Source organism: Opisthorchis viverrini (genome assembly GCF_000715545.1).
Source record: "Opisthorchis viverrini unplaced genomic scaffold opera_v5_338, whole genome shotgun sequence".
NCBI classification, from domain to species: Eukaryota; Metazoa; Platyhelminthes; class Trematoda; order Opisthorchiida; family Opisthorchiidae; genus Opisthorchis; species Opisthorchis viverrini.
The window spans coordinates 399820-425736 of record NW_008751996.1 but is presented as its reverse complement, the minus strand read 5'-3'; the positions used below and the strand labels follow the sequence as shown (position 1 = coordinate 425736).

Sequence of the window (25917 nt, the reverse complement as noted above, 5' to 3'; positions counted from 1 at the left end):
TTGCAAAAACCCGTCTCAGTTTATTCGATTATTGAACAGCCTGTTGAACAATTCGTTTTGTCGGATGGCTTTAGTGAGGGGAAAACGCATGCAACGCTATATCAAATAATTGAATGAAGGAACCGTACAGTTAAAGGACGGCAAAGCATTTGTTATGTAGGATCCGATAGTTAATTGCCTATAGAATACGACCACAAGACCCATGATGTGCAGCTTTGGAGGTGATTAATATTGAAATTGGTCTAGAAGTACCTACCAGACCTATTTTTGTGGACACCGTGGCTGCCGCCTAAAAGTGCGTATTACGCTACGTTGCAAGATACGGTTCTATAACGTTCATTGATTTAGCACCACATGCCACTGATGAAAATTCCCCCGAACTTCATATAATATTGGTTAATAGACAAGACGGCTCAGGGGACGGGATGGTTCAAAAGGAAGAGATGGCTCAGTGGTTAGAGCGTGACTGATCCGAAGATCGGTGGTTCGAACCCGACCTCTGCCTCTCGACTTTCCCTGTTTAGGCTTGGGCAACCTGGCAGTATCCCACCCCTCGTGCTTCGTTCGGTTGGCATGGCAGCTAGGCATCGAAAGCGTGTTACAGCTGAACGGTTAGCTTTACTATTATTTTAACAGTGTGTGCGAATTATTGAATACAACTGTTTCCTAGAAATATGCAGGTATGTATCACAATCAGGCACAACAGGAAGGCTTTCAAATACTCCATCCTTAGTCAGTCAACAAGGGCTCAAAATCCGCCACTGCACTCGAATACATATCGTAAATGGGTGAATATAGCTCACAGAAAGAGTTTCACCAAACTAAGTAAAAATTGACACCTCAATGGAATGAACAGACCGTCCCCGAACAGGTGGTGGTATCATCGCTCCAGCGCAGTTATTCGTGCATGTTTCACCCTTGCTTTCATTTACCTGCCATAGCTGAGACAATGATGTCCTACCTGTTCGGTGGCTTCTTCCGAGAGAACTTAGTCAGAAGCATGCTATCACATTTATTCAGCCAGTCGGTAGTTAGATTGTGAGACCGTATTAGCCGAATCTGGATAATTTGGAGGGCATATACAACCAACAGGTTGATCCCCAATCAAGTGCTGTATCATGCAAAATGCTTAGTGTAAAAGGAAAATGCAATAATAAATAGGTCTTGTGACGGAAATAAACCGTTTCTTCTCCCCAAAAAGGTTTTGTAACAGTGTGGACCGAAACTGCAATCGATCAATTTGGGCAACGAGAGACTTGCAGACTCAACAACCGTAACAAAATTCACAGTAGGTTTCTGGATTAGCTTTCATCTCACAACAGGTAGCAGCTTGGTGAAAAGTGTTTTCAAATAAACAGTGATTCTGATTACCTTTGAGTCCACCGCTCCAACGACTTCAGTTTACCGTAGAGGCCTTTTGCAAGCCTTTGAGTGACCCATCAGTAATTTCGTAGAACGATTCACGAATACACAAGCAGTTATATATTTTGTTGAATGAACAAACAAGACATGTCGACATGGAACATCAATCCCGATTTTTCTAAGGAACCAGGAGCAATTGGAATTCATGGATGGCGCCTGCTACCAAGTCCCAGTAAGAACCGTTTCCTGAAGCTCAACGGTCCTCCTCGTTCTGCATCGTATTCATCATAGTCTGGTTCATCAGTTCGTTTGCCCACTCTTCTCGCTCTATTCTTCATAACTGGCAATCCTAGGAAAAAGCGACGTTGTCTTGGGCGTGGCAGGGATAGTAAAAAACGCTTTTCCAAGTCTGCATCTTCGAGTTCAGCGGAATATGAGTTAGGACCCCATTCTTTCTCAACACCGAGAGGGTCAGTTTTGCACGTGAGAATTAGAAAGCAAACGGTCACGATGCACGAAAGATACAGGTTATACGTCATATTTGGATAGCTAGAGAAGGAAATAAAGCAATTGTAGAGTAGTACAAGGCATACTATAATAAAGGTGCTTACAATGTTACTCTCCGTAGTGGCTGATAGTGAAATAGAACCCAAATTACTGACCGTAACAAGTTTTGTTCCTTGCTTTGTGTGCTTCAGAAGGATACAAATTATACCTTGATTGCCGCGCTGTTAAAGTACAGGTCTAAAACACGTTGGATGTGCCGTGGAAAACTTTTTCCCACAATAGTGGGAGATTCTTACTTGAATCGATCTTTTGAATTTCAAAAACCTATTTGTTCACTTGCACTATAATACAGAATACACAAACACAAGCTCAATGAATGATGATTGAGACTGACTAGAAGAATGCGTAAACCTAACTTAATGGAAAGCTCCAGATGACAAGGGCTTTAGCTGATATTTGAAAAGCAACGAACGTTTTGGAGAAATAACTTTTTTGAAAGCATTTAAATTGCGGAAGAACAGAGGTAAACAGCGTGCAAGTATAAAATCGGAGAACAAGACGTGTCAGAGTAATAATGCAGAGATCATTCCATGACTGAATGGCAGTATAAATATGTAGACAAGGAACCATTGGTTTACTCTTTTGAAAAGTACACCACGTTTATGATAAAGCACAAAAAACTTGAACCTGAAGAACGGCTTTTCAGCATGTATAATGGCTGTCTTGAAATCAGTCATCCTAGCTGTCATCATATGTCTTACGGTCCGTATGATGTTTACGCCGTACTGCGTTCGTCTCCCAATTAAGACATTTATTCAAACACAAACAAGCGTGCGGGAATTGGTTATTAGCAGGAAAGCTCGAAAAAGGCTGAAATTGCGATAGTTAAACTAGTGTGAACTAACAAAACTGGATTTTCTTGTCGAAATAAAAGCCAGATATTGAATACATTTCCGAAACTGCTTTAAAACACGGACGACTTTTTACGCTTTGCAAATTTACAGATCAAAAAACGGTCGCCAACTTCCAAGTACGTTCATGAAAATTCCCTCTTTCTTGTCTAAGGCGGTGATGTGACCTGTAGATATAACACTCACTTGTTAACAGAGGATTCACTACTCAACTGTATTGAACAAGATACTCCTCGCATTACAGTCAAGGCGATTTAGAAGATAGCGAATTATTTTCATTGAAGTTAAACTACTTGAGGTTGATGGGATTTCGGAAACTGGCCCACCCAATAAACTCAAGAAGGACAATGAAGATAACTTCTGTCAAGAAGTCTTCGTCAAACTTGTGAATAAACATCAGACAGCCAGTGAACTGACTACAACTAGTAGTACTGTCTTTTTTAACTGGTATATGGACAATCATGTAGCATTCTTGCAGCCATGTGTCCACAAAATTTCTGCCTTCTCTAGATGCCAACGTTTTTTCAGAAATATAGGTCACTTATTCTAAAGGGTTCTTGTAAGCTTGTGGACTGGCTACCAAAGTCCTTGGTTACAGTTTGACTCTATTTCGACTGTAATTTATAGTTGCTTCTTGAGTAGACAAAAGGTTACACTTACCTTACCACCTGTTACGCAATCTGATGCCGATATATTACTCAAGAAGCTGTCACAATAATGTATACCCTGGGTTCGGTCCGAAGGTAACAGCTGAAGTTTTACTTGAAAAAAATTGTATTTGCGCCATCGACGAACAACTGTGCAAACTATGCACTGTGACAGTAAAAAAGTGTTGAAACTGGTACGTGATATTATGCATAAAGTAGTTCAAATTACAAGCGATATTAATAGTGCGACATAATTTTTTTCTGGAGGTACTTCTCCCCGATTTCACTCGGATAACACAAACATGTGCGGTGGGATTTGAAAAGTCTTTTAGGATGACCTTTAACCGTTTGGAAGGAAGCGGAAGCCTCTTAGATCCAGATTCCCCTATTAGTCCATAATTAAAATCTTCCGATCGCAAAAACCTGGATATCTGGCAATATTCTTCAGGAGGCACATTTACAATGATTTCCATTGAGATCGCTGCAGGTGTGAGGAAGTTACCTACCGCCTAGAATAAGTTCATGATAGTAGAACATCATTAGCTGTTTTAGCCTCTTTTGATCTGTTTAGCGGTATGACGCAATTTAACTTTGATCAGTGGTTTTCACATTGTATTTGACTTAATTATATTGTCAAAATATGGGTGAAATTACGTAAAAGGTCCAAACCATTCGAGTAGTTCAACGTACTTTTCCGGTGAGTTGGCACACCTTGTGTCACTTACGGCTTACTAAGATGCAAATCGGAACACATGGACATGTCTGTCCTGTGTGCACTTTGCTACACTAAACAACATATGGTTTTTGGATTTATTTTTCGTAAGGGTAGGGGGAATGGAAACCGTGCCACGTGTCTCATGGTACCACTGTGACTTCCGAACACTCCACCGCACTCGCCAAGAAGACAACGTTATGAGGACATGAGCGAAAACCCACGGTTGTTCGCCACGCTATAACACGTGCAGCCAGCGCCAATGACCCATACATCTGATAACCCACCGGCCACTCCCACTACCGGTGAGATGATGAGAGATGTTCGTTGAGCAATAGTGGCACTTTCTGAACGCTTAGTTTGCCGGCGTTTAGTTTGTGTAAAGTCACCCTCAAGTTGAGCGTGGTGCGATTTCATCAAACATACGCGTTTTTCTGGCCAAAGAAAAAGGCAAGAGCCTTTCGTTAAAGGAGAAAAACCCTTCGCTGTAAAATCATTTATCAGTGAACTCGAACTGAGCAGTTACGAGCGGTGAGACACAAAACTGAACATCCTCAAACGTCCTCTTGAACACTCCTGGACGTTCATCTAGTATTACGCAATAGAAAATGAATACTGCAAAGCGGTTCCGTAATTCTCCCAGTAACTTCTACTTTTCCTCAGACTACAGAATACTGGTGTGCTCTTTTTGTATCATACGCTGTTACACATGCAGTAAGGTGGCTCTGAGACACCAAGAGCTCTTTAACATTCCTGTTCATGTTGTAAATAGGGATGAAGGAGCAGAAGAGAGGCTGCGACAGCCCTTTTAACGGCGAGAGTAAAATCAGAAGTGTGTACCGTACTTACAAATAGTTTTGCTAATAAAAAATCCCTGAAGAATTCATAGAGATGATAAGGCATGGGCATAACAGGGGAGAGTTGAGCTGTTTTTGTTGTATTTTTCTGCCTTTGTGACTTCAACCAGAACAAACGCGTCCCTCTACTGCTTACAAGAATTTACAGTGTACAATTTTGTCCATATTTGCCATTTAAACAAGTGCAGTTGGTGAAATCTTGAGAATGGGGTCAAAAATGTTTCATTCGAAAATCAGCCTTTTACAGTCCTCTCTGCCATGAATCTCAGAACTTTCTGCAGCGTGGTCACATATATAATGCATTCTGCGTCATCGTGCCTGGGAATCTACAGATTAATTGTTGCAATTTGTTTGTGAAACTGGTTACGAGAGTTTGGTTTGAGTGGAATGCAAATACACAAGCAACGGTGATTACCTAATAGAAATAAGACCCAAATTCCCACTTAGATCGAGCTATTTAAAGTTTATTCTGCTAAAAAACTTGTTACTTTAGCGCGGGATGCATTCGTGTGTAACCTGTTGTCCGCTGTGTTTTGCGTAATCATCATGACATGTACCATTGTTTGGCTGTTTCCGACGGGTTAAGGGAGCCGGCAAATGTGTCCACAAATTCCGATCTGTGGAACAAATTGTCGGTGTGATTTCATCACGGTTTGGGTCAAACAGATATCACTGTAGATACTAACGGAATTGGTTAGTGGAAATTTGGACTCAGTGTAAATTTTAGCAAGATAGTGAGCTAAACAAAAACATTCGTCTTTCGCGGAGAAAGAAGACATATTTGGTGGTTGTTCACCTGTCGGATGAAGTTTACCGAAATACTGAGTGGAGAAACTGAAACAGTCATTGAGAATTCGCATTGACAAATGCGAGTGGACACGAAAGAATCTGTCGAGGAACGGCTCATACGAGAGATATTTTTGGGGGCTTAAGTGATACAAAAACTCAGAAATTACACGAATTTGTGTGTGAAACTTCAAGGCAAACGAAAATAACAGTGTTTTTAGCAGAGGATAGAATGGTTATAATTTTTCCATTGCTTTATTGCACTCCTCACAGTTGGAAATGCGACATGAACTTTAGTCAGTTCACCGTAGTTCAAACACCCATGGCTTGGAGATATTCGCACGCGGGTATATATATGTTTTACACTAGAAATTTCCTAGTTGCTTCGGTTTTGTACCCTATGGAACATAGGGTACATAGAACATAAGCTCCAATACTGACAAAATGAAAATCTTACCAATGATTCGTCTTACACTGCAAGAGAGACAGGAGACTCAATCAGACTCTCCTATGAGAGAATAACTAAACAATAAGCTTGTTAGACTACAGGAAAACTAACTTCATTACAGTTTAGAAAAATGAACCATTCAGACGGATCACTCATGATTCGTGCACACTCTATTTATGGTTGGTGCTGTCCCTTCAGGAGTAAATTTTTTTGAGTGAAATTTCTACAAGAACAGGTAGCCACCTTTGATGCTGATTATCTAACAGGGACGTCTTATGCAAGTGAGCGATCAACCGCAAACCGCCGTACAATAAATGGTTTTCGTCGAAAAAATTGCCGGGAACCTCTAAATTGGAGTATACTGGGGCAAAATTGTTAAACAGAGCAATAATGCAGAGACCGAGGATGAGTTTACTTTTACACTGACCACTGAATAAGGTATGCATCTCCATTGCGTCTCTTATAAGCGTCACATTCCGACCCCAATAGCCTTTCTGCGTCTGTCTTTTGTAAGACCGCTTCGGATTCTGCAATTTATCCCTTGCTCGTGAATAGTACCAATAAACCGGGTGCAGATGACCTGTTGACATAAGTATTTGAGGCTCAATATGGATAGGAATTCCCCAAAAATGCTTCACGTTTTCTTCTTCTCAGGTCTCTGTCGGCACAAAGGGCAGCCTTCTCTGTTGGTTAAGCTTTCATCATCATCGACAGCATGATATCAGTGTCCAACACCGATGCTTTACTGCCGTATGGTTTCGCTATAACCTCCCCTTATTAAATTATTTGGATCTCTTCAACTCTGAGACCAGACACGTTTCAGGCTCCGATTCTTGGAAAACTCGTCAGTATTATTACTTCACGAATCCACCAGTTTTCCTGTTTTCCACTTAAAGAAGGCCGTCTATCTCACGCCTGAATGGACTTTAGGTTTTTTTCTTTACTAGAGTAGAATGGATGCACTCTCCATCAAAATTACCGTCCTTTAGGCTTATCCCGATTTCTCGTAAGCGATTTAGCTGACCCTGCGTTGTTGAGGTGAAGAATTTGGTCCTAATCCCCTGGCATCCACAGGCTCCGGTTTTGTGACAAAAAACCACATTTCTAAAAAAATCACAAGGGCAGCCATAGAAAGATTTTAAGCAAGGTTCAAAGGTCTTTTCTCCGTGAAATCTATCGCTTTTGAGTGACCGAAAAACTCAGTGGCGATTCTCAAAACATTATTTACGCACAAAAATGAACGGCCCACTTTCATGAATATTGTGTGACTTGGGTAGAGTTCTACAGAGTATGATACGGAATTACAACTCTTTAAAATCGGTGTCAGTGTCTCATTGATCTATCCTATTGTCGAAACAATCCTATACCGACTTTATCCTTTTAGTCCTAAACTGTTCCTTCCTTCTAAACATGTTTTGAATATACAGCTTTCTATGTTTGTGTTAAATCCTTTTTGATCCTATATGTAAGCAAAAAGTTTGGCGACTGAATTTCATGAATTACCCATTTTGCTATCTTTATTTCAGTTAAGCATCACTTTAAATCAAGATATGTTCTGCGTTGAAAGGCTATCTTTGGATGTACAAAGCTCCGCCTGACTTGATCTGACATAATGCTTCCGAGTAATTTCAAAAGTAACCATCGTGGTTTTGAGAGAAGAGTTTCATTGACATACCTGAACATCCGCCTTGCCACTTTAGTTCAATCGTTTGTAGTCGCACAGCCGTTCTTGTCACTTTTACAAAAGATGTTGAAATTTTACTTTCGCGTAATTGAGGTTTGCATAGTATCAACAATTTTGCGTGGCATTCAATGTTTCAGCTGACATTTAATTCCGTTTCACGGTTTCGCTGTTCTTGACACAGCGGCAAAACCTCATGCACCCGCGTAATTATGCAAACAATTCATAACAGAAGAATGTTGATAAATTTTTTTTTTACTTTTTCGGCTCTAAAGAAGCAAATCCAACACTGTTCGCCAATACAGTTTGATACAAATGGATTCATACTTAAGTCACAACTGAATCTTCTTAGACTGCGAAAGTCAGTTTCGTTAAATGCTTTTCTCTTGGTTTTGACTAACGCAAATGAGATATGTTGACATCACACTCCAACCCATCGCAGAAATTACAAGGGGCTATCTAATGTTTCTGGAATTAACCGCTAGTAGGTCAAGTGTTGTGCTATCAGTACATATGACAATTGACAGCATTCCCGCTAGGCTACTTGATGGAGAAGTCGCTGAATGTGATGAAAAATTTGGTGGTTCGTGTCCACTCCCAAGCACAGTAGTTGAGTAAACATTGCTTTCCAATTTATGCTCAAAAACGAAATGAGTGTGAAAACTCCCCGGCTTCGTGCTTCGGGCGGGTTTTGTATTCACGGTAGTGGTTAACAAAATCTGGGATCCTATCACCCTTGTCACAGAAATTCATAATCAGTGTATCTCTTACATTTGAACTAGGCTTATTCTTCGTTGTGCATATTTTACGGAAACAGTCAGAGACACAGAACAAGACCGTTGAAGTGTTTTAGGATGCTGGTGAATTTCCAAAACTGCGTATGCACATTCATTTATTTTGCCAGTCGGCGAATGCGTGTAAGCAACCTCAGATGTTCTTCAAGTTCTAAGTATGTCCGGCGCAATCTTCGCCTAATTTCGTTTGAAACCTATCCAACCGCTAGAACGCAATCTTGATGCATAGCGCTTGCCGGTAATCTAGCATGTCATAGTTACAGGCTGAAGTGTGAATCAAAGCAATAATGTGGTAATGGGGTATATTGTAGGGTTAATTTGTTTTTTACAACTCAGTATGTAGATGGAGAAAGTGAACGACTCTGCTTCCTCTGGCCAAGGGAAGGATTCTCAGAGCACAGAGGAACCCAGCTAGCACAACTAGAAAGAAAGTTTTAATCTTGAATGAACATTATTTTAACAGTTTTTTACGCAGGTTGACCACGCTTAGGAAAGCATTAAATAGAAGATATTACCACCAATTTTTCTTTCTGTCTTAATACTTCTTTGCACTTGAGAGGAATTATTGTTTAACTAATCCAAAATATAAAGAACTCTAGTCTCGTTACGGTTTCAACACCGGATTTAGAAGAATTTTCCTTGGTGTACTGGTACAGTTCGGGTAGTATTAACACTAAGATTGCTTCACTGCAGAGATCTGTGAAGCCAGCTAACTTCTGTCAAATTAGTATTCAGCTGTTTGCAAATGTTTGTACAATGCACACAAAAGTATATACACATTTATTGTAACCTCAGGGCGTCAAAGCGCGATAAAAGCGTTATCGGTATTGTAAATCAGTCCCGACAGTAATGTCCACAAAACATATAGGCAGTTAACACGAAAACACCTTGCCACGCATGGCAAGTATATACATTAGTAAAGTGATATATTCAAGACAGTACAATTCCAGTTTTCTGGGCCTAGATATGAATTTTGGTTATGATTAAACTGAACTTCAGTTTTCCGACGAGAATGCGCTGAATCGTTAAACCATTTTATCAGCAATGCGAGGCATTCACAAAAATATACACAGGTCGTTTAAATATCTTTAGCAAGTGATTCCATTCAGTAGTTCTTCTCAGTCTGTTTGATAAAAGGATGCGTTTGTCATTTCGGAACGTCGGCAAAACGAGATGCCAGAACTACAAATATGCTGTAAAAATCACTCACCCTATTAGAGGACCTGGATCAAAAGCAAAGATTCCAGTTTGCAACATTTTCTGTGATAACGTGCGTTTGTAAATAAAACGCTAATCAGAAGTATTCCCAGTTACTTTTTGTTTTTTATCTGTTAGACAAATAAAGATTATTTTCCAGCATGAAGTCTTGCCACAAGTTTTTTGCACCCGTGAATATTTTCAGGTTACGGTAAAACTACCAACAGTATGTGGATCTGACATGCACTTAGCACTGAAGTACGTGTTAAATTCATAGACTTGAATATGATGTAAATACACACTTGTTACGTACTAGCCAGCCAAGATTACGAACTAGTCTTTAGATGAGACTTGGTCATACCGTGAAAACGTAGGTAAATACGGCAACAGACCATTTGAACACCAAGTTGGATGATGTACCATTTGAGCGCCTACCATTAGGTGAATTTATTTCCAGCGTTTCCTCGGGAATTCCGTAAACGTTAATTTGCAGGATTGCTCTCAGAATTTTGACTAAACTGGTGTAGGCTAATGGTAACATACCACAAATATTTCAGTGGAATAAGCTTATTCAATGTTTGCTTCACACGTAGGTTGAACTACTCTCTACATATAGTGCAGTTGCGCACGTGATACAGTCAGTCCATTACTATGTATCGTGGTCTACATTGGCTGGAGTAAGTTGTCAGAGGCTGGTACGCTTTGCGACCGTTCTGGTTTTAATGGCCTTTTGGCCAAAAAATATCAAAATAATAGGTAACGCTTAGGCCTTGGATATACCACTATATACTACAATAATTAAGCCACTAGTTTTCAGAGGTTTTAAAAATCTGTATTGGTAGCTCAAACTGAAGTCTACTGCAGAGCAAAAAGTTCCCCATTCTTAATGTGAAATTCGCTGCGCAGAGCTTTTTTTCCTGAAGAGGCTATCTTCGTTTTTAATCAGGAATAAGTACACAAGCGTCCAAATAACAATTTGCTTTTTAAAATCTGAAATTGATCTAGTGTACTGTATGGGGAACCCTGAAATTGGTTTTGCTCCGCTGCTATGTCTGGTGGTCAACGTGGATTGTGGTGAACTAAACCGTATTCCAAGAATTTAATCATCATCCTTGTCGCAATTTTTCAGTATATTTTTGTCTGTTATTGTCTTGCTTCTATTTAGTATGCACTTAAATATTTCAGCCAAAGACCGATGACTTAATTTGCATATATACTCCGGAATAACTGCCATAATCCATGGCAAGCTAGCAAAACTAGCACACCGTTCGCTTTCGGAGGCAAACTCTAAGCTATTATACATTCGTACAAAAAATTTTCTGATTTTCTGCAACATGGTTTGTCCTTGCTAGGAACTTCTTTAAATAGTCCAGCAGGGAATGCTTCACTTGTGAAATACGACATTTAAGCTCAAGGATAAGAGTGCCTGTATAAAAGTTTGCCAGTCCCATCATTGATCCTATTTATTCTAATTGCTGGATGGAGTTAAATAGCGATAAAGGAGACAAGGAATGGTGCTAACTCGCAGTTGCGTCAGCCCTTGCTTTACTGTCAGGATGTTCTTCCGTTTTACTGGACAGTCTCCAAATGGGACAAAGTTGCGCATCCTGGCAAAACAACGGTGCTAATAAATAGATGAGAAAAATAGGCTATTAACTACTGTCAAGTTTCATAAATCTTTTAAAGAGAGAATTCACCGGATGCATGGGTTCAAGCTCCTATAGTAAGACGCCTGGTGTGGCAGAAAACACGTAATGATCATGAGGGAAGGATCCAACAGAAGGTTTTATCCATTTTGGGGAAGATTTCATGCCTTATTACAAGAATGTTAACGGAGTGCCAGCAGTAGTTAAATTTGCTGGTTGCAACTGCTTCTTATATTCGTCAATAGCCGTGCGTATAAAGGATTTCTATTTGCCTAATTCTTGCTTTGGTTTGAGTGAAACCTCCAAGTAAACGTCACAATGAATTACTAAGCATTCTAGGTGTTTCCAAACGGAGGTTACTGTGAGATGTAAATATTAAACACCATCTCTTGCCATCAGCGTCAAGTTCTCATCTGGCTTGTTTTCGCTGGAAAAGCAAGTTAGGATAGGATAAATGTGAACGCCGTCACTCGGATGGCAAGATAACACAGTGCACTGTAGATCAAGATCAACCGAATTTCAGGTCACTAAAGTCATTTGCATGTCTCTTCTGGATTATGTCATTTTAGGGAAGTCCGAGTTTAGCTAAGCGACATTGTAAACCTTAGTTCGCAATGATCGTGATGGCAGAGGCTCAAAACGCAGTGTTTAAAACGTAAATATTAGGTAGTTCCTTATAAATGACATTCAATCTAAACTGAACAAAACGACCAAACATACGAATGTTGTTTGATAAGCAAATTTCACTACTCCACCTAGAATGCGCTTGAAAAATTTTCGGTCAGATCTTCCTCCAACCAGGGAAAATCATCTTTATATATACGTGTATTTACACAAGTTAGAGTGGTTTGACTAGTCCAATAACGACCAACACTAAACGCCTTTAAAATGGTTTCGCCTTTTATACTCCCTAGTACGCTAGCTCCACAAGACGAAATTCGTTGGATTGGACTCTCGCCACAATTTCATATTGATTTTATCTATGAAAAACTGTAAAATGGTGTAATCTTATGGGGTTATGGAAAACGATTATTGATCATCTAGTTCTGACGTCTTTCTATCCCCTTGGTGACGTCTCTGTGCACCAATCCACTTATTTGGAAGGTGGATTATCGATATGTAGGAGTTTATACGAATGTAGTAAATAGCTTATTTGTTATTATTAGGATAAGTAAGCACACTTTGTTGCTGGTAAACTTTCGATTTGCCAATATCCGTCATATTCTTATTTTGCACAATGTGTCAGCCAGTGTACTTCCTATTTTACCGATGTTCGAAAAGGACATATTCAGACTGTGAATGGTGAATAAGCCGAAACAGGTTTATGACGAGTTAAACAAAAAGTTCATTGTTTACGGTGAATTTTTGTTTGTGTACAAAAAAGCAGAAACGATTTTTAGTTGACTGGCTGAGTTGCTCAAAGAAGAAGCGTACTCTAACCTGTTCGGGCGTCTATGACTGTTTAGAGGGATAAAATTGTATGTTTTGGTCTCCAAAAGTGTCAGTGCAAAAGTTTTTGAAGGTTTCCGCATCAACTTTCCGACCCATGAATTGAAACCTTGCTCAGGAGTTTGCAAAATAATCTTAGCGTACTACTGGTTTTGTCTCCCTTGGAGCTTATCATATTGGTATGGTCTTCGAGTTCCATGAGGTTGTACTTGAACACAATATTGGCCAAATACACTTGGTTACCAAATGATTTGGTGCTGTTTAAAAATGTGCTAAACTTGTTGTTTATGGTAACGTGTGATACATTGCGATAACTTGAATATTTTCTCAACAGGAATTTGGGTGATATTGGAGCGTCATATTCAGTGAGAGAGTAGCACACATGGGGATTCGGTTGAGTACTTCATTTCCAAGCGAGTGTTTTTCTTTGATTGATTCCATTATCAGTTAAAAATGAGTTTCTCAACTGTTGAAATAAACAGTCAGACTATCTATAGTTCATACAGAAGGCAAACCTAGGAGCACCCATTCTCCATACACTTGAGCTTTGCATCTCAACGTCTACCAAAATTCTGCCTTCTAACAATTCACACCTATGCTTTCTGGGAATCAGGATGACATCAACATCCCACCAACTGTAGGGGCCAATGTACATACACTTGTTTTAACAGGGCCCCCGATGTTACGGATACTGCCAGTCTAAAATACTTCATTGAAACTAACGTCATACTTCTGTTAATACTTTTAGCCAAGCACACTGCCAGCAATTAATTTTGAAGATTAAACTCTCCCTTATAAGGGGGTAACAAGCATATTAAAACCCACGCAAACAGCTCAGTTACATCTAACTAGAAGCGCAGCACGTAACGTTATTTAGACGTTTTTGTTGCTTGATCTGGAACACCCACCCGCGGCCTCAAATACCGGCTTGTGTGCGTGATCAGACGTCTCAGTGCACAAATTCAAACATCAAGTATCATCAAATACTCTAGGCGCATGATCATTACGCCGCATGCTAAGAAAATGGTAATTGTCCACGGCGCTTCGGAATCATGTGACTGAGTACGACCGAACTTACCCATATACATCTGGATCTAAGTGAGCGGCTCGCCAAAGCCATTTAAAATAATGATATGCTTGACAGAGTGGTATTAATGATATTCCCATCGTCTGTGATTTAAGCCCTAGCAAGAGAAAGCTGTCTCGGTAGCTCGACTGCCAGTGCAAGTAAAGATCTCACTGTGTCTGAATTACGTTTGACATTATTTGAGGTTGTGTTTAGGATAGTGAATTACTCGATAAACATGCACAGCCGTAAGGAAAAGCACACACTGACTAGGCACGGCTTGCTTGTTATGACAAATGATCATTTCTGAACCAATAAATGCAGGACTGTTGTATTTGATTACTAGAATTCTTTGAACAGTTGCTCAGAACTTCAGTAAACTTCGCTTATGACCATAAAGCAGTGGCTCAGAACTCTTCGGCTAATTTCATGGTAGCCAGGCAGTTGCTTATTTGGTGTATTCGATCAACAAGGTGGATAAACGTATTCTATATGTAAAATCTCTGAGCCAGCATTTCGAGCTTGAGTGTAAATATTTCGGTCCTCTCTAGGTTTGCGCAACCTGGCAGCACTCCATTCCTGGTGTTGATGTAGGCGGCACGGCAGCTATTCATCGGAACGTTGTTAAAAAGTAACGGCTATTTATTTATCATTAATAAAATAGAGCAATGAAAAGGCTTGCTATTTTATTCCATGGAAAGTGTGTATACCTCTTTGGGTGAATTCTGTGGCATTGTATTGCTCAGTTTTCGTAAGAAGCCGGCCTTCTTGAAAATTTTCAATAGGACAAAACGGTTCGAAACTTAAGAGCTGGTCAAACTGTCAGTTGCAGAACACCAGCGACCTTTTATATTCACGAATCAGAGCTACAATTCTTCTCACGCATTTTAAAGGTAAATCCGTCAACTCAGAAGATAAGCACATTGGTCCAAGGAGTTTGAAAGTTGAATGGTAAACTGCAGTTTAGGAAAACTACAGGCGTGCTCGTTTAGAAACAAGTTTGATGAAATTGTCACAATGTAAATCCTAAGATAAAAACAAACGGCACATGGCCAATTTTTTTACGTGCATTCTTAGATAAGGAACAAACATGTAACTTGGCACGATTTTGCTTTTGGTAAAAAAGGATATGAACACCAACGGCTGATTGTCACGAACAGTCAATACAACCTTAAACGAGTGGGCGAAACATTGTGAATTATTACTTGCAAATCTGACGACTTGTTTGTGAACCCCTAAATAATAATTTTGTGCCAAAATTGGATCTTAAATGAGTGCTGGAATGTTCAGAACTCTCACAGGAATTTCTCAGGAAATAAATTTATGAGTTGTTGCTGCCGTAAACATAAGCTCAGTATTAATACACCTATAAATTCAACAAATAGAAGGTATTTTATGCCTACGGTAAGGAAAGATTGAGTAGGAATCTAGTAGGTTAATGTATTGTTGTAAAAACAAGAAAATTAAGTTTCTGAAATGTTTCCATTTGCACTCTAGTTTCCTTACAACAAGAGCTGAGGAAGTGCTTGAGAAGTAGATAAACTATCCTTGGATAACAACTGCAAAAAATGGGAAAAATGGTAATGAGTCGCCTTTGCATTTTTATTGGGGTACGGACATGCGACAGTATGAAATCAACAGTGGAGATGTACACAGTTCGAAAAGCGCAATGGTCGCGGTATTTGTACTGTTAGCATACAGATTCTGCGCCGGTCAAATATGATAGCTAGACCAATATATCTTTTACAAGTTAGTAGCACATTTCTAGCAAGAAAGCTTTTGAGACGGACTGTATACATATGCCAAATTTACATACCTTTGGTACAGCGCGAATCGCTTTTTGAATTTGGAGTACCTGGAGGTAAACAGAGCCGCAAAACAAAGCCAAATGTCTAGAGTAATAAAATTCCGTCCGTGACCTAAACTTATTGTTACTTAGCGGACTTAAAAACCATCGACCCAAACAAATAACCCCAGACAACCAGCATATGCTTGAAGCTATGTTACGCCCAAAAATTTATTTAGGTTGTGACTGAAAACTTACTTGTTTTTGTGGGATGAACCTGTTGTCTTCATTTATTCTTACTAGTACCCAGAGCTAGCCGAAAATTTTGTGATGTTTTAAGCCCTGTATTTGCGGATACCATTAAACAAAGCTCACGGGATAATGGTCATAATCCCGACGGATTCACAGGGCAAGCGAACTTACAATCAAGAATATTTGTTTCTACGTGGAAAACAGGGCGATACTTTCAATTAGGCTAACAAAACCAACCTTGCTTGCTCCTAGTACGGCAGATTATTAAGCAGGCATTCGAGATAATTTTATACGACACAAGCGCGCGCCTACCCGTCGGGTGATAGCGATTCTGATTGATAATTGGTCCTAGCTAAGCTTTGTGCGATTTATACGGCCTAACCCGGGCGGTTTTTCCGCGACCAACCAAATTCATTCCAATGAATTCTATTGGAACTGTATGTCAGTTGCTCAGGTACCAGCTATTTTGTCATGAATAGACAGCAATGTATTCTAGTGCTAATTGGAGCATGCTTGATCAGCCGGGTGAAGGAAACTTCTGCAATACACTTGTACATCTATTGGCTTCCGCATGGGGGAATGCAAAGTCCTGTGATGAAGAATGACGGCCAAGTATAAACAAGCAGTATTAATTCGATTTTTCCAGCATGAACACTAATTTGACTTCAGAAAGGCGACGAATCACAGATGCAAAAGTACAGAACAAAGTACAAGAGAAAATAAATGTCTTGTTGAATGAATAGGTTAGACAAAACATTGTTGTGTGAAAAAAGTTCTGGGTACGTTTTTTTATAGCACATAAAGTCCACCTTACAATCCAGCTGATCGGATAAAATAATAGACAGCTTTTGCGAAAGTTTAAGCAACTAATCAACTTCTGTCCGATTTTGAAACAATTGCTCAGCGACATCCCTCATTTGATTGCTTTACTTTCATTCTACCAGTGGGTTGTCCTGTATAGCTACATTTCACCGATGTTTCTAGGTGACTTTCTAACACAAAACGGTGGGTTGTCAGAACTTTCCAAATAAGAAATAGATTTCTAATGCACCGATGTGCGTCATTTTGTGCTGACACGCATTTGCCTTTTTAAACGCTTCTTTTGAGAACTGATCGAATTCGTCGGAGAGCTCAAAATCTCATTTGAAATTTCACAGAACAGAAAGCCAGCTGCATATTAATTGTCAAAAATACAAACAAAAAGTATTTAGCTCAGGTATAGGGATCACGAACTAATAAAGTTTGATATAGATTTGATTATTATAAATATTATATGTGAAAACAACTAACAGTTTGTGCCACGGCACTAAGTTGTGACGATTGCTTTAAAACGTGCTTTGTCCAAGAGTGCTAAAGTGTGACATTACGCTACGGCTATAACAGGGGACGTCGGCATTCTGGCCAAGGCTTTGTACGGCATAAGAATTCATTGCAATTTCTGAAGTAAAAGTAGGTGTCTAGTGACATGCACCATAAGTTTTCTTTGATTAAAGAAAATGGAAATTATGGGGTCCAAACTGGAAGCAGATACGTTCCATGGAGCCTGAAACAACGGCCAAAAACCCTTCGATACAAAGGTCTTTTCCCAAAAGTTTTCTTCGGGAGTTTAAAGTGATTTTACTTTCAACCGAAAATTTTAAGCGTCATAACTTGCTCTACTTACCATTGCAAACCGCTTTTCTTAGTATTTTGCCTTCAGAGCTTCAGGTTTGCATTTAAGTTGAGTGTTCTTTGCACATTAGATAAACAGCTGTTAAAATTTACCCAGGCACTTCAAGTATGGTGTGTTAAATTAATACCCTTTTATACCATTCACGTTTAAGGTCAGCCTAAATGTCGTAGCTCCAAGAAAATTTTAATTTAGCCTCGTTTTAAATTGATGTCTCTAGATGAAGGCGATTTTTAGAGACTCACAATCTTGTTCAGCAATCTTCAGTTCAACGTAGATGGAACCACATGAGTCCTTCAAACTAGAGTTACGAAAATGAGAGCAAAAACCACATTCAGAGTTTAGTGTGTAGGACTAAACCCAAACAATTTTTCTGTACAAGGTGTTTGGACAACTTTCATAGATATTGTGTTGCAATTGAAACCGATCAGGGAAATTTATATGCCCCATATTTTTAACTTTCCTGTAACTTTCTGCAAAACTGCTTTCTCGTTGATAAAGAAGTGACAGATGTACTTTCATTGACTTGTCAAGTGTTTTGACTTATGCCAAAACAAAGCCGCCACAATACTAGAAACATGCTTTCGTGCCATTTTAAGAGCTGTTATTGGAGAACATGTAATGTTTTCAAAACAACAAGTTGCGCAGCATCAGATCTCCTTGATGTTGATCGCGGTGTAGTTGGAGTGCATATTGTCTTCGTGATGTCTGACGTACCCACCTTAGTACTCGCGGTCACACAGTCAAGTACGTTCAATTAGATGGTATCACCTGCGGAAAAAGTTTTTGCATACAGGGAGGCTTGACTGTGGGACGCATAGATTCAGATGCATAAATTCAACAGAGAGCTTGAATTACAACACACCGAGGAATTTCAAGGACCACAAACGAGATTGGAAATTCCAAAAGTATTTCACTAAGCCACGCCCATCATACAAAAACCCGCATATTCACACAGTTCCCCACGCACTTTTTTCAACTTATCAACACCACAGTTTCGACAGAGCTTGTCATCACCTTGTGGCTTGAATGTCATTCCTTGAACTGTATCCTGATACATTACAATGGAATTTGTTTGGAACATATGCTGATTTCAAAAGATCGGCCACTCGCAGTCAAAGTGAATATGTTACTTTGTAAATTTGACAAGTGTAGTCATGCCAACCGAGGCGATGTGTGAAGGGCTTCACTTTAGCAGGTACCAGCAGATGAAAGCTGAATATTTTTCTCTCCGTCACACCATTTTGTATGACTTTTCTGCAAATAATCTGCCTTATTTAAAGTAACTTAGTAGCGATAACAGTAAAAAAACGATTTAGTGAATAATTGCCGACTAGTGGTTATGACGGCGAGAATATTCATTTTACTGGTGCGAACACCTTGGGCCTCCACCTTTCAGAACAAACACCGTTGGCAAAACAGTGCTTTGTATCTTTACTTGCTTTTTACAATGCAAACTTATGTAGAACTTAGCTTTACATATTAGTTAAATATTACACATATTATTACATATTGCACCGTGTTAGTTTTACGGTGGATAGGGTGAGAGAAGCACATGAAAGATTTAATTCTGCTCCATGTCCGCTCTGCCAGTGACTGGTTAAAGTGCAATAGCAAGTAATTTCATCGTATTTTCTCTACAATAGGCGTTGATTATGATAAGCCTTCTCTTTGATCATTCGCCTCTCTGAAGCTAAAATTAATCCGAATATAGACTTCTGCCCTACATTCTTCCAGTACTATTTCTTCCGTTATTTTTCCTCACCACTAAGTGGCACATCAAGGTTTCCTTTGTTAGAAAGGCGATTTGTGGGTATACGTCAAACTGTAAGACAAATGCCTTTTTCTTCCAATCACTTAACAGACCACGCAGATGTTATCTATTCAAAGTTGACACTTGCGATCTTGTATCGCCAACGAAGTTGGACTATCGGTTCTTATACATTGTGGTCCGTTAACCAAACAATAGAATTTACGAAAATAAATGTACTTTTTGATTGTACGGTAATTTCGCAATGGATACCGGCTGTGCAAAAATTTCAGCTAATCTGTGTCAGTTTTCTACCTGTAGGATTCTCTGAGAGTGGTTATCTTGTCCTTACTAAAGCCACCCAGTTTGTAATATAATGCGGTTAAATGCAAACTTCGTAATCGTACACTATCCATTTTTAGCTGGTAATCAACCTCCACTTACTGCGGGTGGGCATGCGCTCCTGTCCAAGTGACGCTGTGGAAAACGCTTGCCCACCGCATTAAAGTATTGTTAAGATTGTCATTCACTATTCTTTATTTGGTTAAGACCAGTATACTCAGACCATTTTTTTTCGAAAAGTCAATTCGTGCAGCAATGATTACTCAAAATCTTTGAGGGCTGACAGAACCACATGTAGTTTATGTTGGCTATCTTCGTTACATAACCACTTATGGTCACTCATATCTTCAAGTTTTTTGACAACCAAAATACCATGATGATATCCCAAGCCTGTAAAAGTTAACGGCAGCTCAAAGGTGACGACTTTGAACGCGATACTATGCTGTTACTTTGGGTTTTAAAACCAAACATTTTCATTCCGTTCTCCTTCCGTAGCGAAGCGCATTTGTTTACAGCTAATGGTGTGGCATACCGTAAAAATTAGGCGATTACATTACCTTGACAACAGCGTAATGTTTAGCCAAATGTCGACAAGTGTCGCCAAGCTAAGTTGACCTGCTGCCCAGAGATATGGACCAAGTTCTAAACTACTGTTTCGCCGCCCTCAGTTTGTCCACACAGTTCTATTGAAGAGCGATCAGCCCAGGGCTTCATAAAAATTGGATGTTTCTGGTGATCGTCATGGCTACTGGGACTTCTCCTAGTGATCTGCAACAGTATCGAGCGAACCGGCCATATTACCTGAGTTTAATCGTGCCCAGCTGTTCAGACATGGTGTTCTTAATGTTGATCCAAATTCAGACACTGACGATGAACCATAGTACCCTCAAGTTTTGAATTCAGTGCTTGAAACCTTTGGCGTAAGAAGAGCAATTGTTCCAAAACGGAGAACTATTTTGGCGACTGATATAAATAGAAAGAAACAAATATAAATTCCACACCGATCCACGACGTTCAAACTGCAAAACCATTCCTAGTAAAATCGTTTTCATGCACTTTGAGCTCCTTTATATTCCGGTTGAGATACTCCTCGACTGGACCAAAACGAATCTCACTGAGCTAAAAACGCCTGGCCATTCTAAGCCTGACCTTACAATCGTCTCTTTAAACCAGTCAACCGAACTAGTTGGTGGGAACTGACAAAAGTCCTAGCTGTCAACTGTTCCCGAGAGGTAAGAACTTAGCGTAGCTGAGTTTCACACTATAACCTCTGCGGACATTTTTCAGTTTGGCGCTCTTCTCCCCTGCTGAGTGTTTTTAGCACACCATCAATAGGTAAGAACTTAGCGTAGCTGAGTTTCACACTATAACCTCTGCGGACATTTTTCAGTTTGGCGCTCTTCTCCCCTGCTGAGTTTTTTTTTAGCAGCACCATCAATCTGGCCAAATCGTTAGGTGAGCTTTGATTAAAAACAGGTTTTGATTTCCTGGCTGTCTTGACACCACAAATTACTTAAGTTGGAAACAGAGAACATATTCCAGTCTATCTATCCTTTAACGTATCCGTTACACATTTGTAAATTTCGCGATATACACAAAAAAGGTTACTCAGAAATGAAGCATGTGTTAAGGCAGAGTGATCCAATGCTTTGAGCAAACCAGTCGATTCATTCTAACTGTGATGTCCTTCTGTTCAGACCTAATAATTTATGGGATCCCAGCATTTACTCGTGTAGAAGGGGTAGTATATTCCGGCTTCATAACTTCCAGTCTCAGACAGGCTCTACTAAGTGAGACGCGAGTGCAATGTCTGAATTCTTCGCTGTGAACCAGCAAAAATTGTGGCTTCACAACGGAGGACGGTCAGTAAAAAAAGACTGACGTCGAGAAATTTCCTGCTGGATCTTTCGCGCTTGTTCTTTTTAGAGAAGGCAAAAAATTCAATTAAAAATTGACAGATCGACAGTAGAGGAGGATTTTAGTGTGAATTTGTCCACCATTTTACTTGAAAAATACCCAGACGGAAAGGGCCGTCCAAGTTGCTTTGCTTTATGTGAAAAATTCACAAGCTGATCTCGTTTGTGCGTGTTTTGTCATGATCTGAAAGAGTTGTGGATAATCGGAACGCCAAGGTCTTCTTTAATTATTCAGTGAACTGTGGAATAAAACCCGCGTATTTCCCCCGACGGTCTATCAATGAAAGATATTTTCCCCAAGGATTAACTACCAACTTTTACCAAAGGCTTTCAAATGACTTACACTCTGTATTACTTTAGTAGGTCCGTTGCTTTTCAAGGACCCTGTTCATTTTCAAGCTCCCCTAGTTTATGGTTAGTTGCAAACTGATGACATGGATAGCGTTTCGAATTGTAAGAGCAGCAAGAATCTCTCTGGGAAGGAACCAATGTTTAGAGCCGACAGACCAATAACAGGGTGTTTTGGCAGGCGGTTATGGAATACCCTTTATGAATGTCGCGAAAGGAATTTTATGAACTTTTAGTGTGCTTTTAATCATGAGCTCCATAGTTTATCTAAGATCCTCTTTAGAGGAAAGCGATGAAAGCCAAGGTGAAACTCTTTGTAGTGCTATCTGCTGTCTCAATGTCTAACGCAAATTTCTACCGTGGGTAATGGATCAGCTGAACAGGCGTAATTTAAGGCGAACTTGGGATTGGTACTTAGTGACTTTTTTATACAGCTATGTTCATATCTCATCCAAAGTATATGCCTCATCCCGAATTCCCTGATCGGTGAGATTGATGGTGCTTTCGAAATTTTATGGACATGAATTTAATTCAGAATAAAAATTCTGTCCAAAATTGTGACTGTTTTTCAAGAAGATAGGCTGCTTGAAGGTTTCCAAATTACTTTTGTGAAGACGAAACTCTGATGTGTCCTTGAGGAGAGGCGACAGGTAAACCTGAAGGAATTTGGGACGACTTGCTTCGCACAACTGCATAGATAATGGATAGGATAAACGTGAACTGAAAATCCCTAGTAAATTTGAGGTTATAAACTTGTTTTAAACACAGATAAGGAAAATAAACGCAAGTCTTCTTGAGGTTACATGAAAAACATTGCTATCGAGATTCTGATGTTTTAACTTATTTCAGTCAACTTGCAACATGCCATCCTGTAGTCTGAAGTGATATTTCCCTTCCTGAGCCATCCAGTTATTAAAAATCAACTCTTTCTACGAGTACTCAACTTTTTCATAACCAGTGTTACAGTTTACAATAGTCCACAATATACATATGCATATATGTCGTTGAGACGCACAACACTGATCCTTTAGTGACAGGGAAATCTTTCCACTAAACATCTGTAGGAAGAGTCACCCTGATTCCACGAGGGACTGGTATCACTTTGGATTGTTTGGTTATACCTACGTACATAGACGGACACCCACGCAACATGCGGTGTGCACTATGTCGCTGGTGCGTCCATCCAAACTCCCAGTATCCGATGTAGACGCGAAGGGATAAGGCTGAATGATTACGTCACAGCGACTATCTACAAATAACGTATGGTGCAATAAACTGGCCCCATCTGGTAGAAGAATCGAGGTATATTTGCACAAGTGACTCATGCACTCATAAACCTTGGATATAACGTTATTTTGTGCGGTTGGATGGTTGCCTGAGAGGGGATTGTGTTGGATTCTCAAAACCACTCTGCAAAAAAGGCACTGCCTTCAACTGCATGAGGTGGTTTATCTCACCATAATCTAGGTAGATGAAAGTCATTTATGTTGCTTACCAAATACGTGTTTCTGATGAGAGAAGCCTTTTAAAATTAAAACACAAGCAAAGTCCATGGACGGCGTGAGAGTGGTTTTCCACTGGCTTGCGCATTTTTAAAAAAATTAGCCAACCAGCTCAGATGTTTAGTGAACCTTCAAAGTCCGGTGGCCCTGTACCAGGCAGTAGTTATCGAAGGTTTACCAGAAGAATAGAGCGTCGGATCAGTTGCACTGTGGTTTGTAGCAGGACTGCTGGCAGTATTGCCAACCCGAAACATTTGTTCTTCCATATCAGACTGTGCTATCTCGGTTATCATACCAACTAAAAGTAGGATGGACCCTGTGCACCACGTTCAGCTGAAGACAATCAAGAACGAGAGATTCAGCTGAGATTACGTTTGAAAAAAAACTAGATTTTGCGTGACTGTACCATTTTTCCGGCAACAATGTACGGTAGCTTGTTAACTTGCAATCCTTTATTCACAAGAATGCCGATCTATTGGCACTTCAAGGTATGAGAACACCTTTTTAAACCCGGTCGTGGTCTAGGTCAGTTCTGCGGTAAAACAGTGTCAGTTTTGTTTGTACTAGCTACAATTCTTAGCTACATGCCATAACCATTTGAATACTTTCCAGACTACTTGAGCTATGGACTTATTAGATGGCTCAATGCAAAAGTGAAGGAAATTTATTGTAGTTTTCCGTTTTTCACAAGATGCTTATGAGAATTCTTTTTCAGGGGCGGCATTTCGTACCTCATATCCTCCTGACTCATTAGTTATGAGCCACTAAATGATTGACAACGGAGACCACTGTTTCCATCCCAATTGGGCTATCTGGAGATTAGTGACAAGGTCGAGGTATCCACAATCGAATGCTGGACACAAACAAATATTGTTTGTGGTTAATCTGGAATGGCATGATGGGTCTGCCTGTACTGCAGTGCAGCGGGTGGTAAACATTGCTTTTTCTACAGAATACATACACAACACAATCAGACTTCCCAGTAAGCAGGAGAACACTATGAAATCTCCAGACGTTCTGAGAACGTGCACCATGAAGGCATCTGAGGTGCTTGGTACATGGGTTAGCATTCCGTCCACATTCGAACCAACCTGTCGTTTGGCTTTAAAAACAGTAACCTGGCGGTTGTTTCTCACTTCGCAAAATGTTACATAGTCTTATCACATTTCAGTCACTGATGTGGTAGAGTAACAAACTTATAGCACAACTCAGTGTCTTTTCTTCGGGCATAAATGTGAAATTCGGCTTTCTGTGCAGATAAGGGGAAACTAGGAGTCACAGATTTGAGGTAGATCCAAGGTAATTCTCCTAAGACCCACCTTAGATCCCTTAGACTTTTGGTTAAAACAGGTGAATATATCCACAGTTTCGAAAAAATTCGGGTTCCTTGATGATAGTTAAGTCTATCGAAATCCAGTAGCTACTCAACATTTTTCTTGTATACGGACTTTTTCAACCATTATGTATAGATATTGTATTCAGTTGCTTACAATAGTGAATGCACAAAGCAACTACAAAGGTAAGCAAAATAAGTTCCTTGGAATGATGCTGTTTACATCACGTGAGCCAGATTTCTCATACTCGCTGCAGTCATAACAAATGGTTGAACCACAATTCACGTATGCCAAAGTGCAGAAACGCATTAAAATGACGTGACAATTGCATGAGAAGTAACCATATGAATTTGATTGTCGGCAGATCGATCGGAATGAAAGGTCGTCTGTGCAATGAGTGAATCAGTGGTCATACGGACATCAATGAATCAGAGTCAAACCTACAGTGATAATCCAAACGACTGTTAACGACGGCCCGTAACCAGTTGTCACATGAAGCCGCACAAAAATAGTCACAAACCTGCTCAGCGCCTGAAGTCAGCGAATGCGGTGCCCCGCTAGGCCAATAGGCTAATATTGTCCATTTTGGCATGAAGCGGAGCGGTTAAGATTAAATCGCTGCACCCAATACACAGTCTAATATGCTAACACACTACAACTTAATAAATTGCAGCAGGAATTGATAAGTTCCACTAGAAAACACATGACTTCTTAATTCTGAAAACAATAATTGCTAAACCATTTCAGTTCTGAGGTTGCCATTGGAGCGAAAGCCACTGAAACATACTAAGATTAAGTAATAATTCCTTCAGCTGGCTGCAAGTGGACATAGGTGAACAGACAGAAACAAACACAAAAGATTCATTATCGCCGAAAAACGGAAAATGTCGGTTGCTGACATTCAAATCTCTAGTGACTGTGTGAATGTGTATTTGGCTGCCAAGTCTCAGCTGGC

General features: G+C 39.9%; 1 protein-coding gene across 1 annotated transcript in view; it reads right to left on the bottom strand.

Annotated features, from left to right (window-relative positions):
- Positions 1–1472: 1472 nt before the first annotated feature.
- Positions 1473–25917, bottom strand: part of T265_10151 (hypothetical protein) — a gene marked incomplete at both ends in the record, with an annotated part of 33680 nt that continues 9235 nt past the window's right edge. Inside the window, 2 exons of the mRNA XM_009176438.1 lie at positions 1473–1911; positions 15880–15918. Of these exons, the coding sequence (XP_009174702.1) occupies positions 1566–1911; positions 15880–15918 (385 nt within the window). The remainder of the gene's footprint in view (positions 1912–15879; positions 15919–25917) is intronic.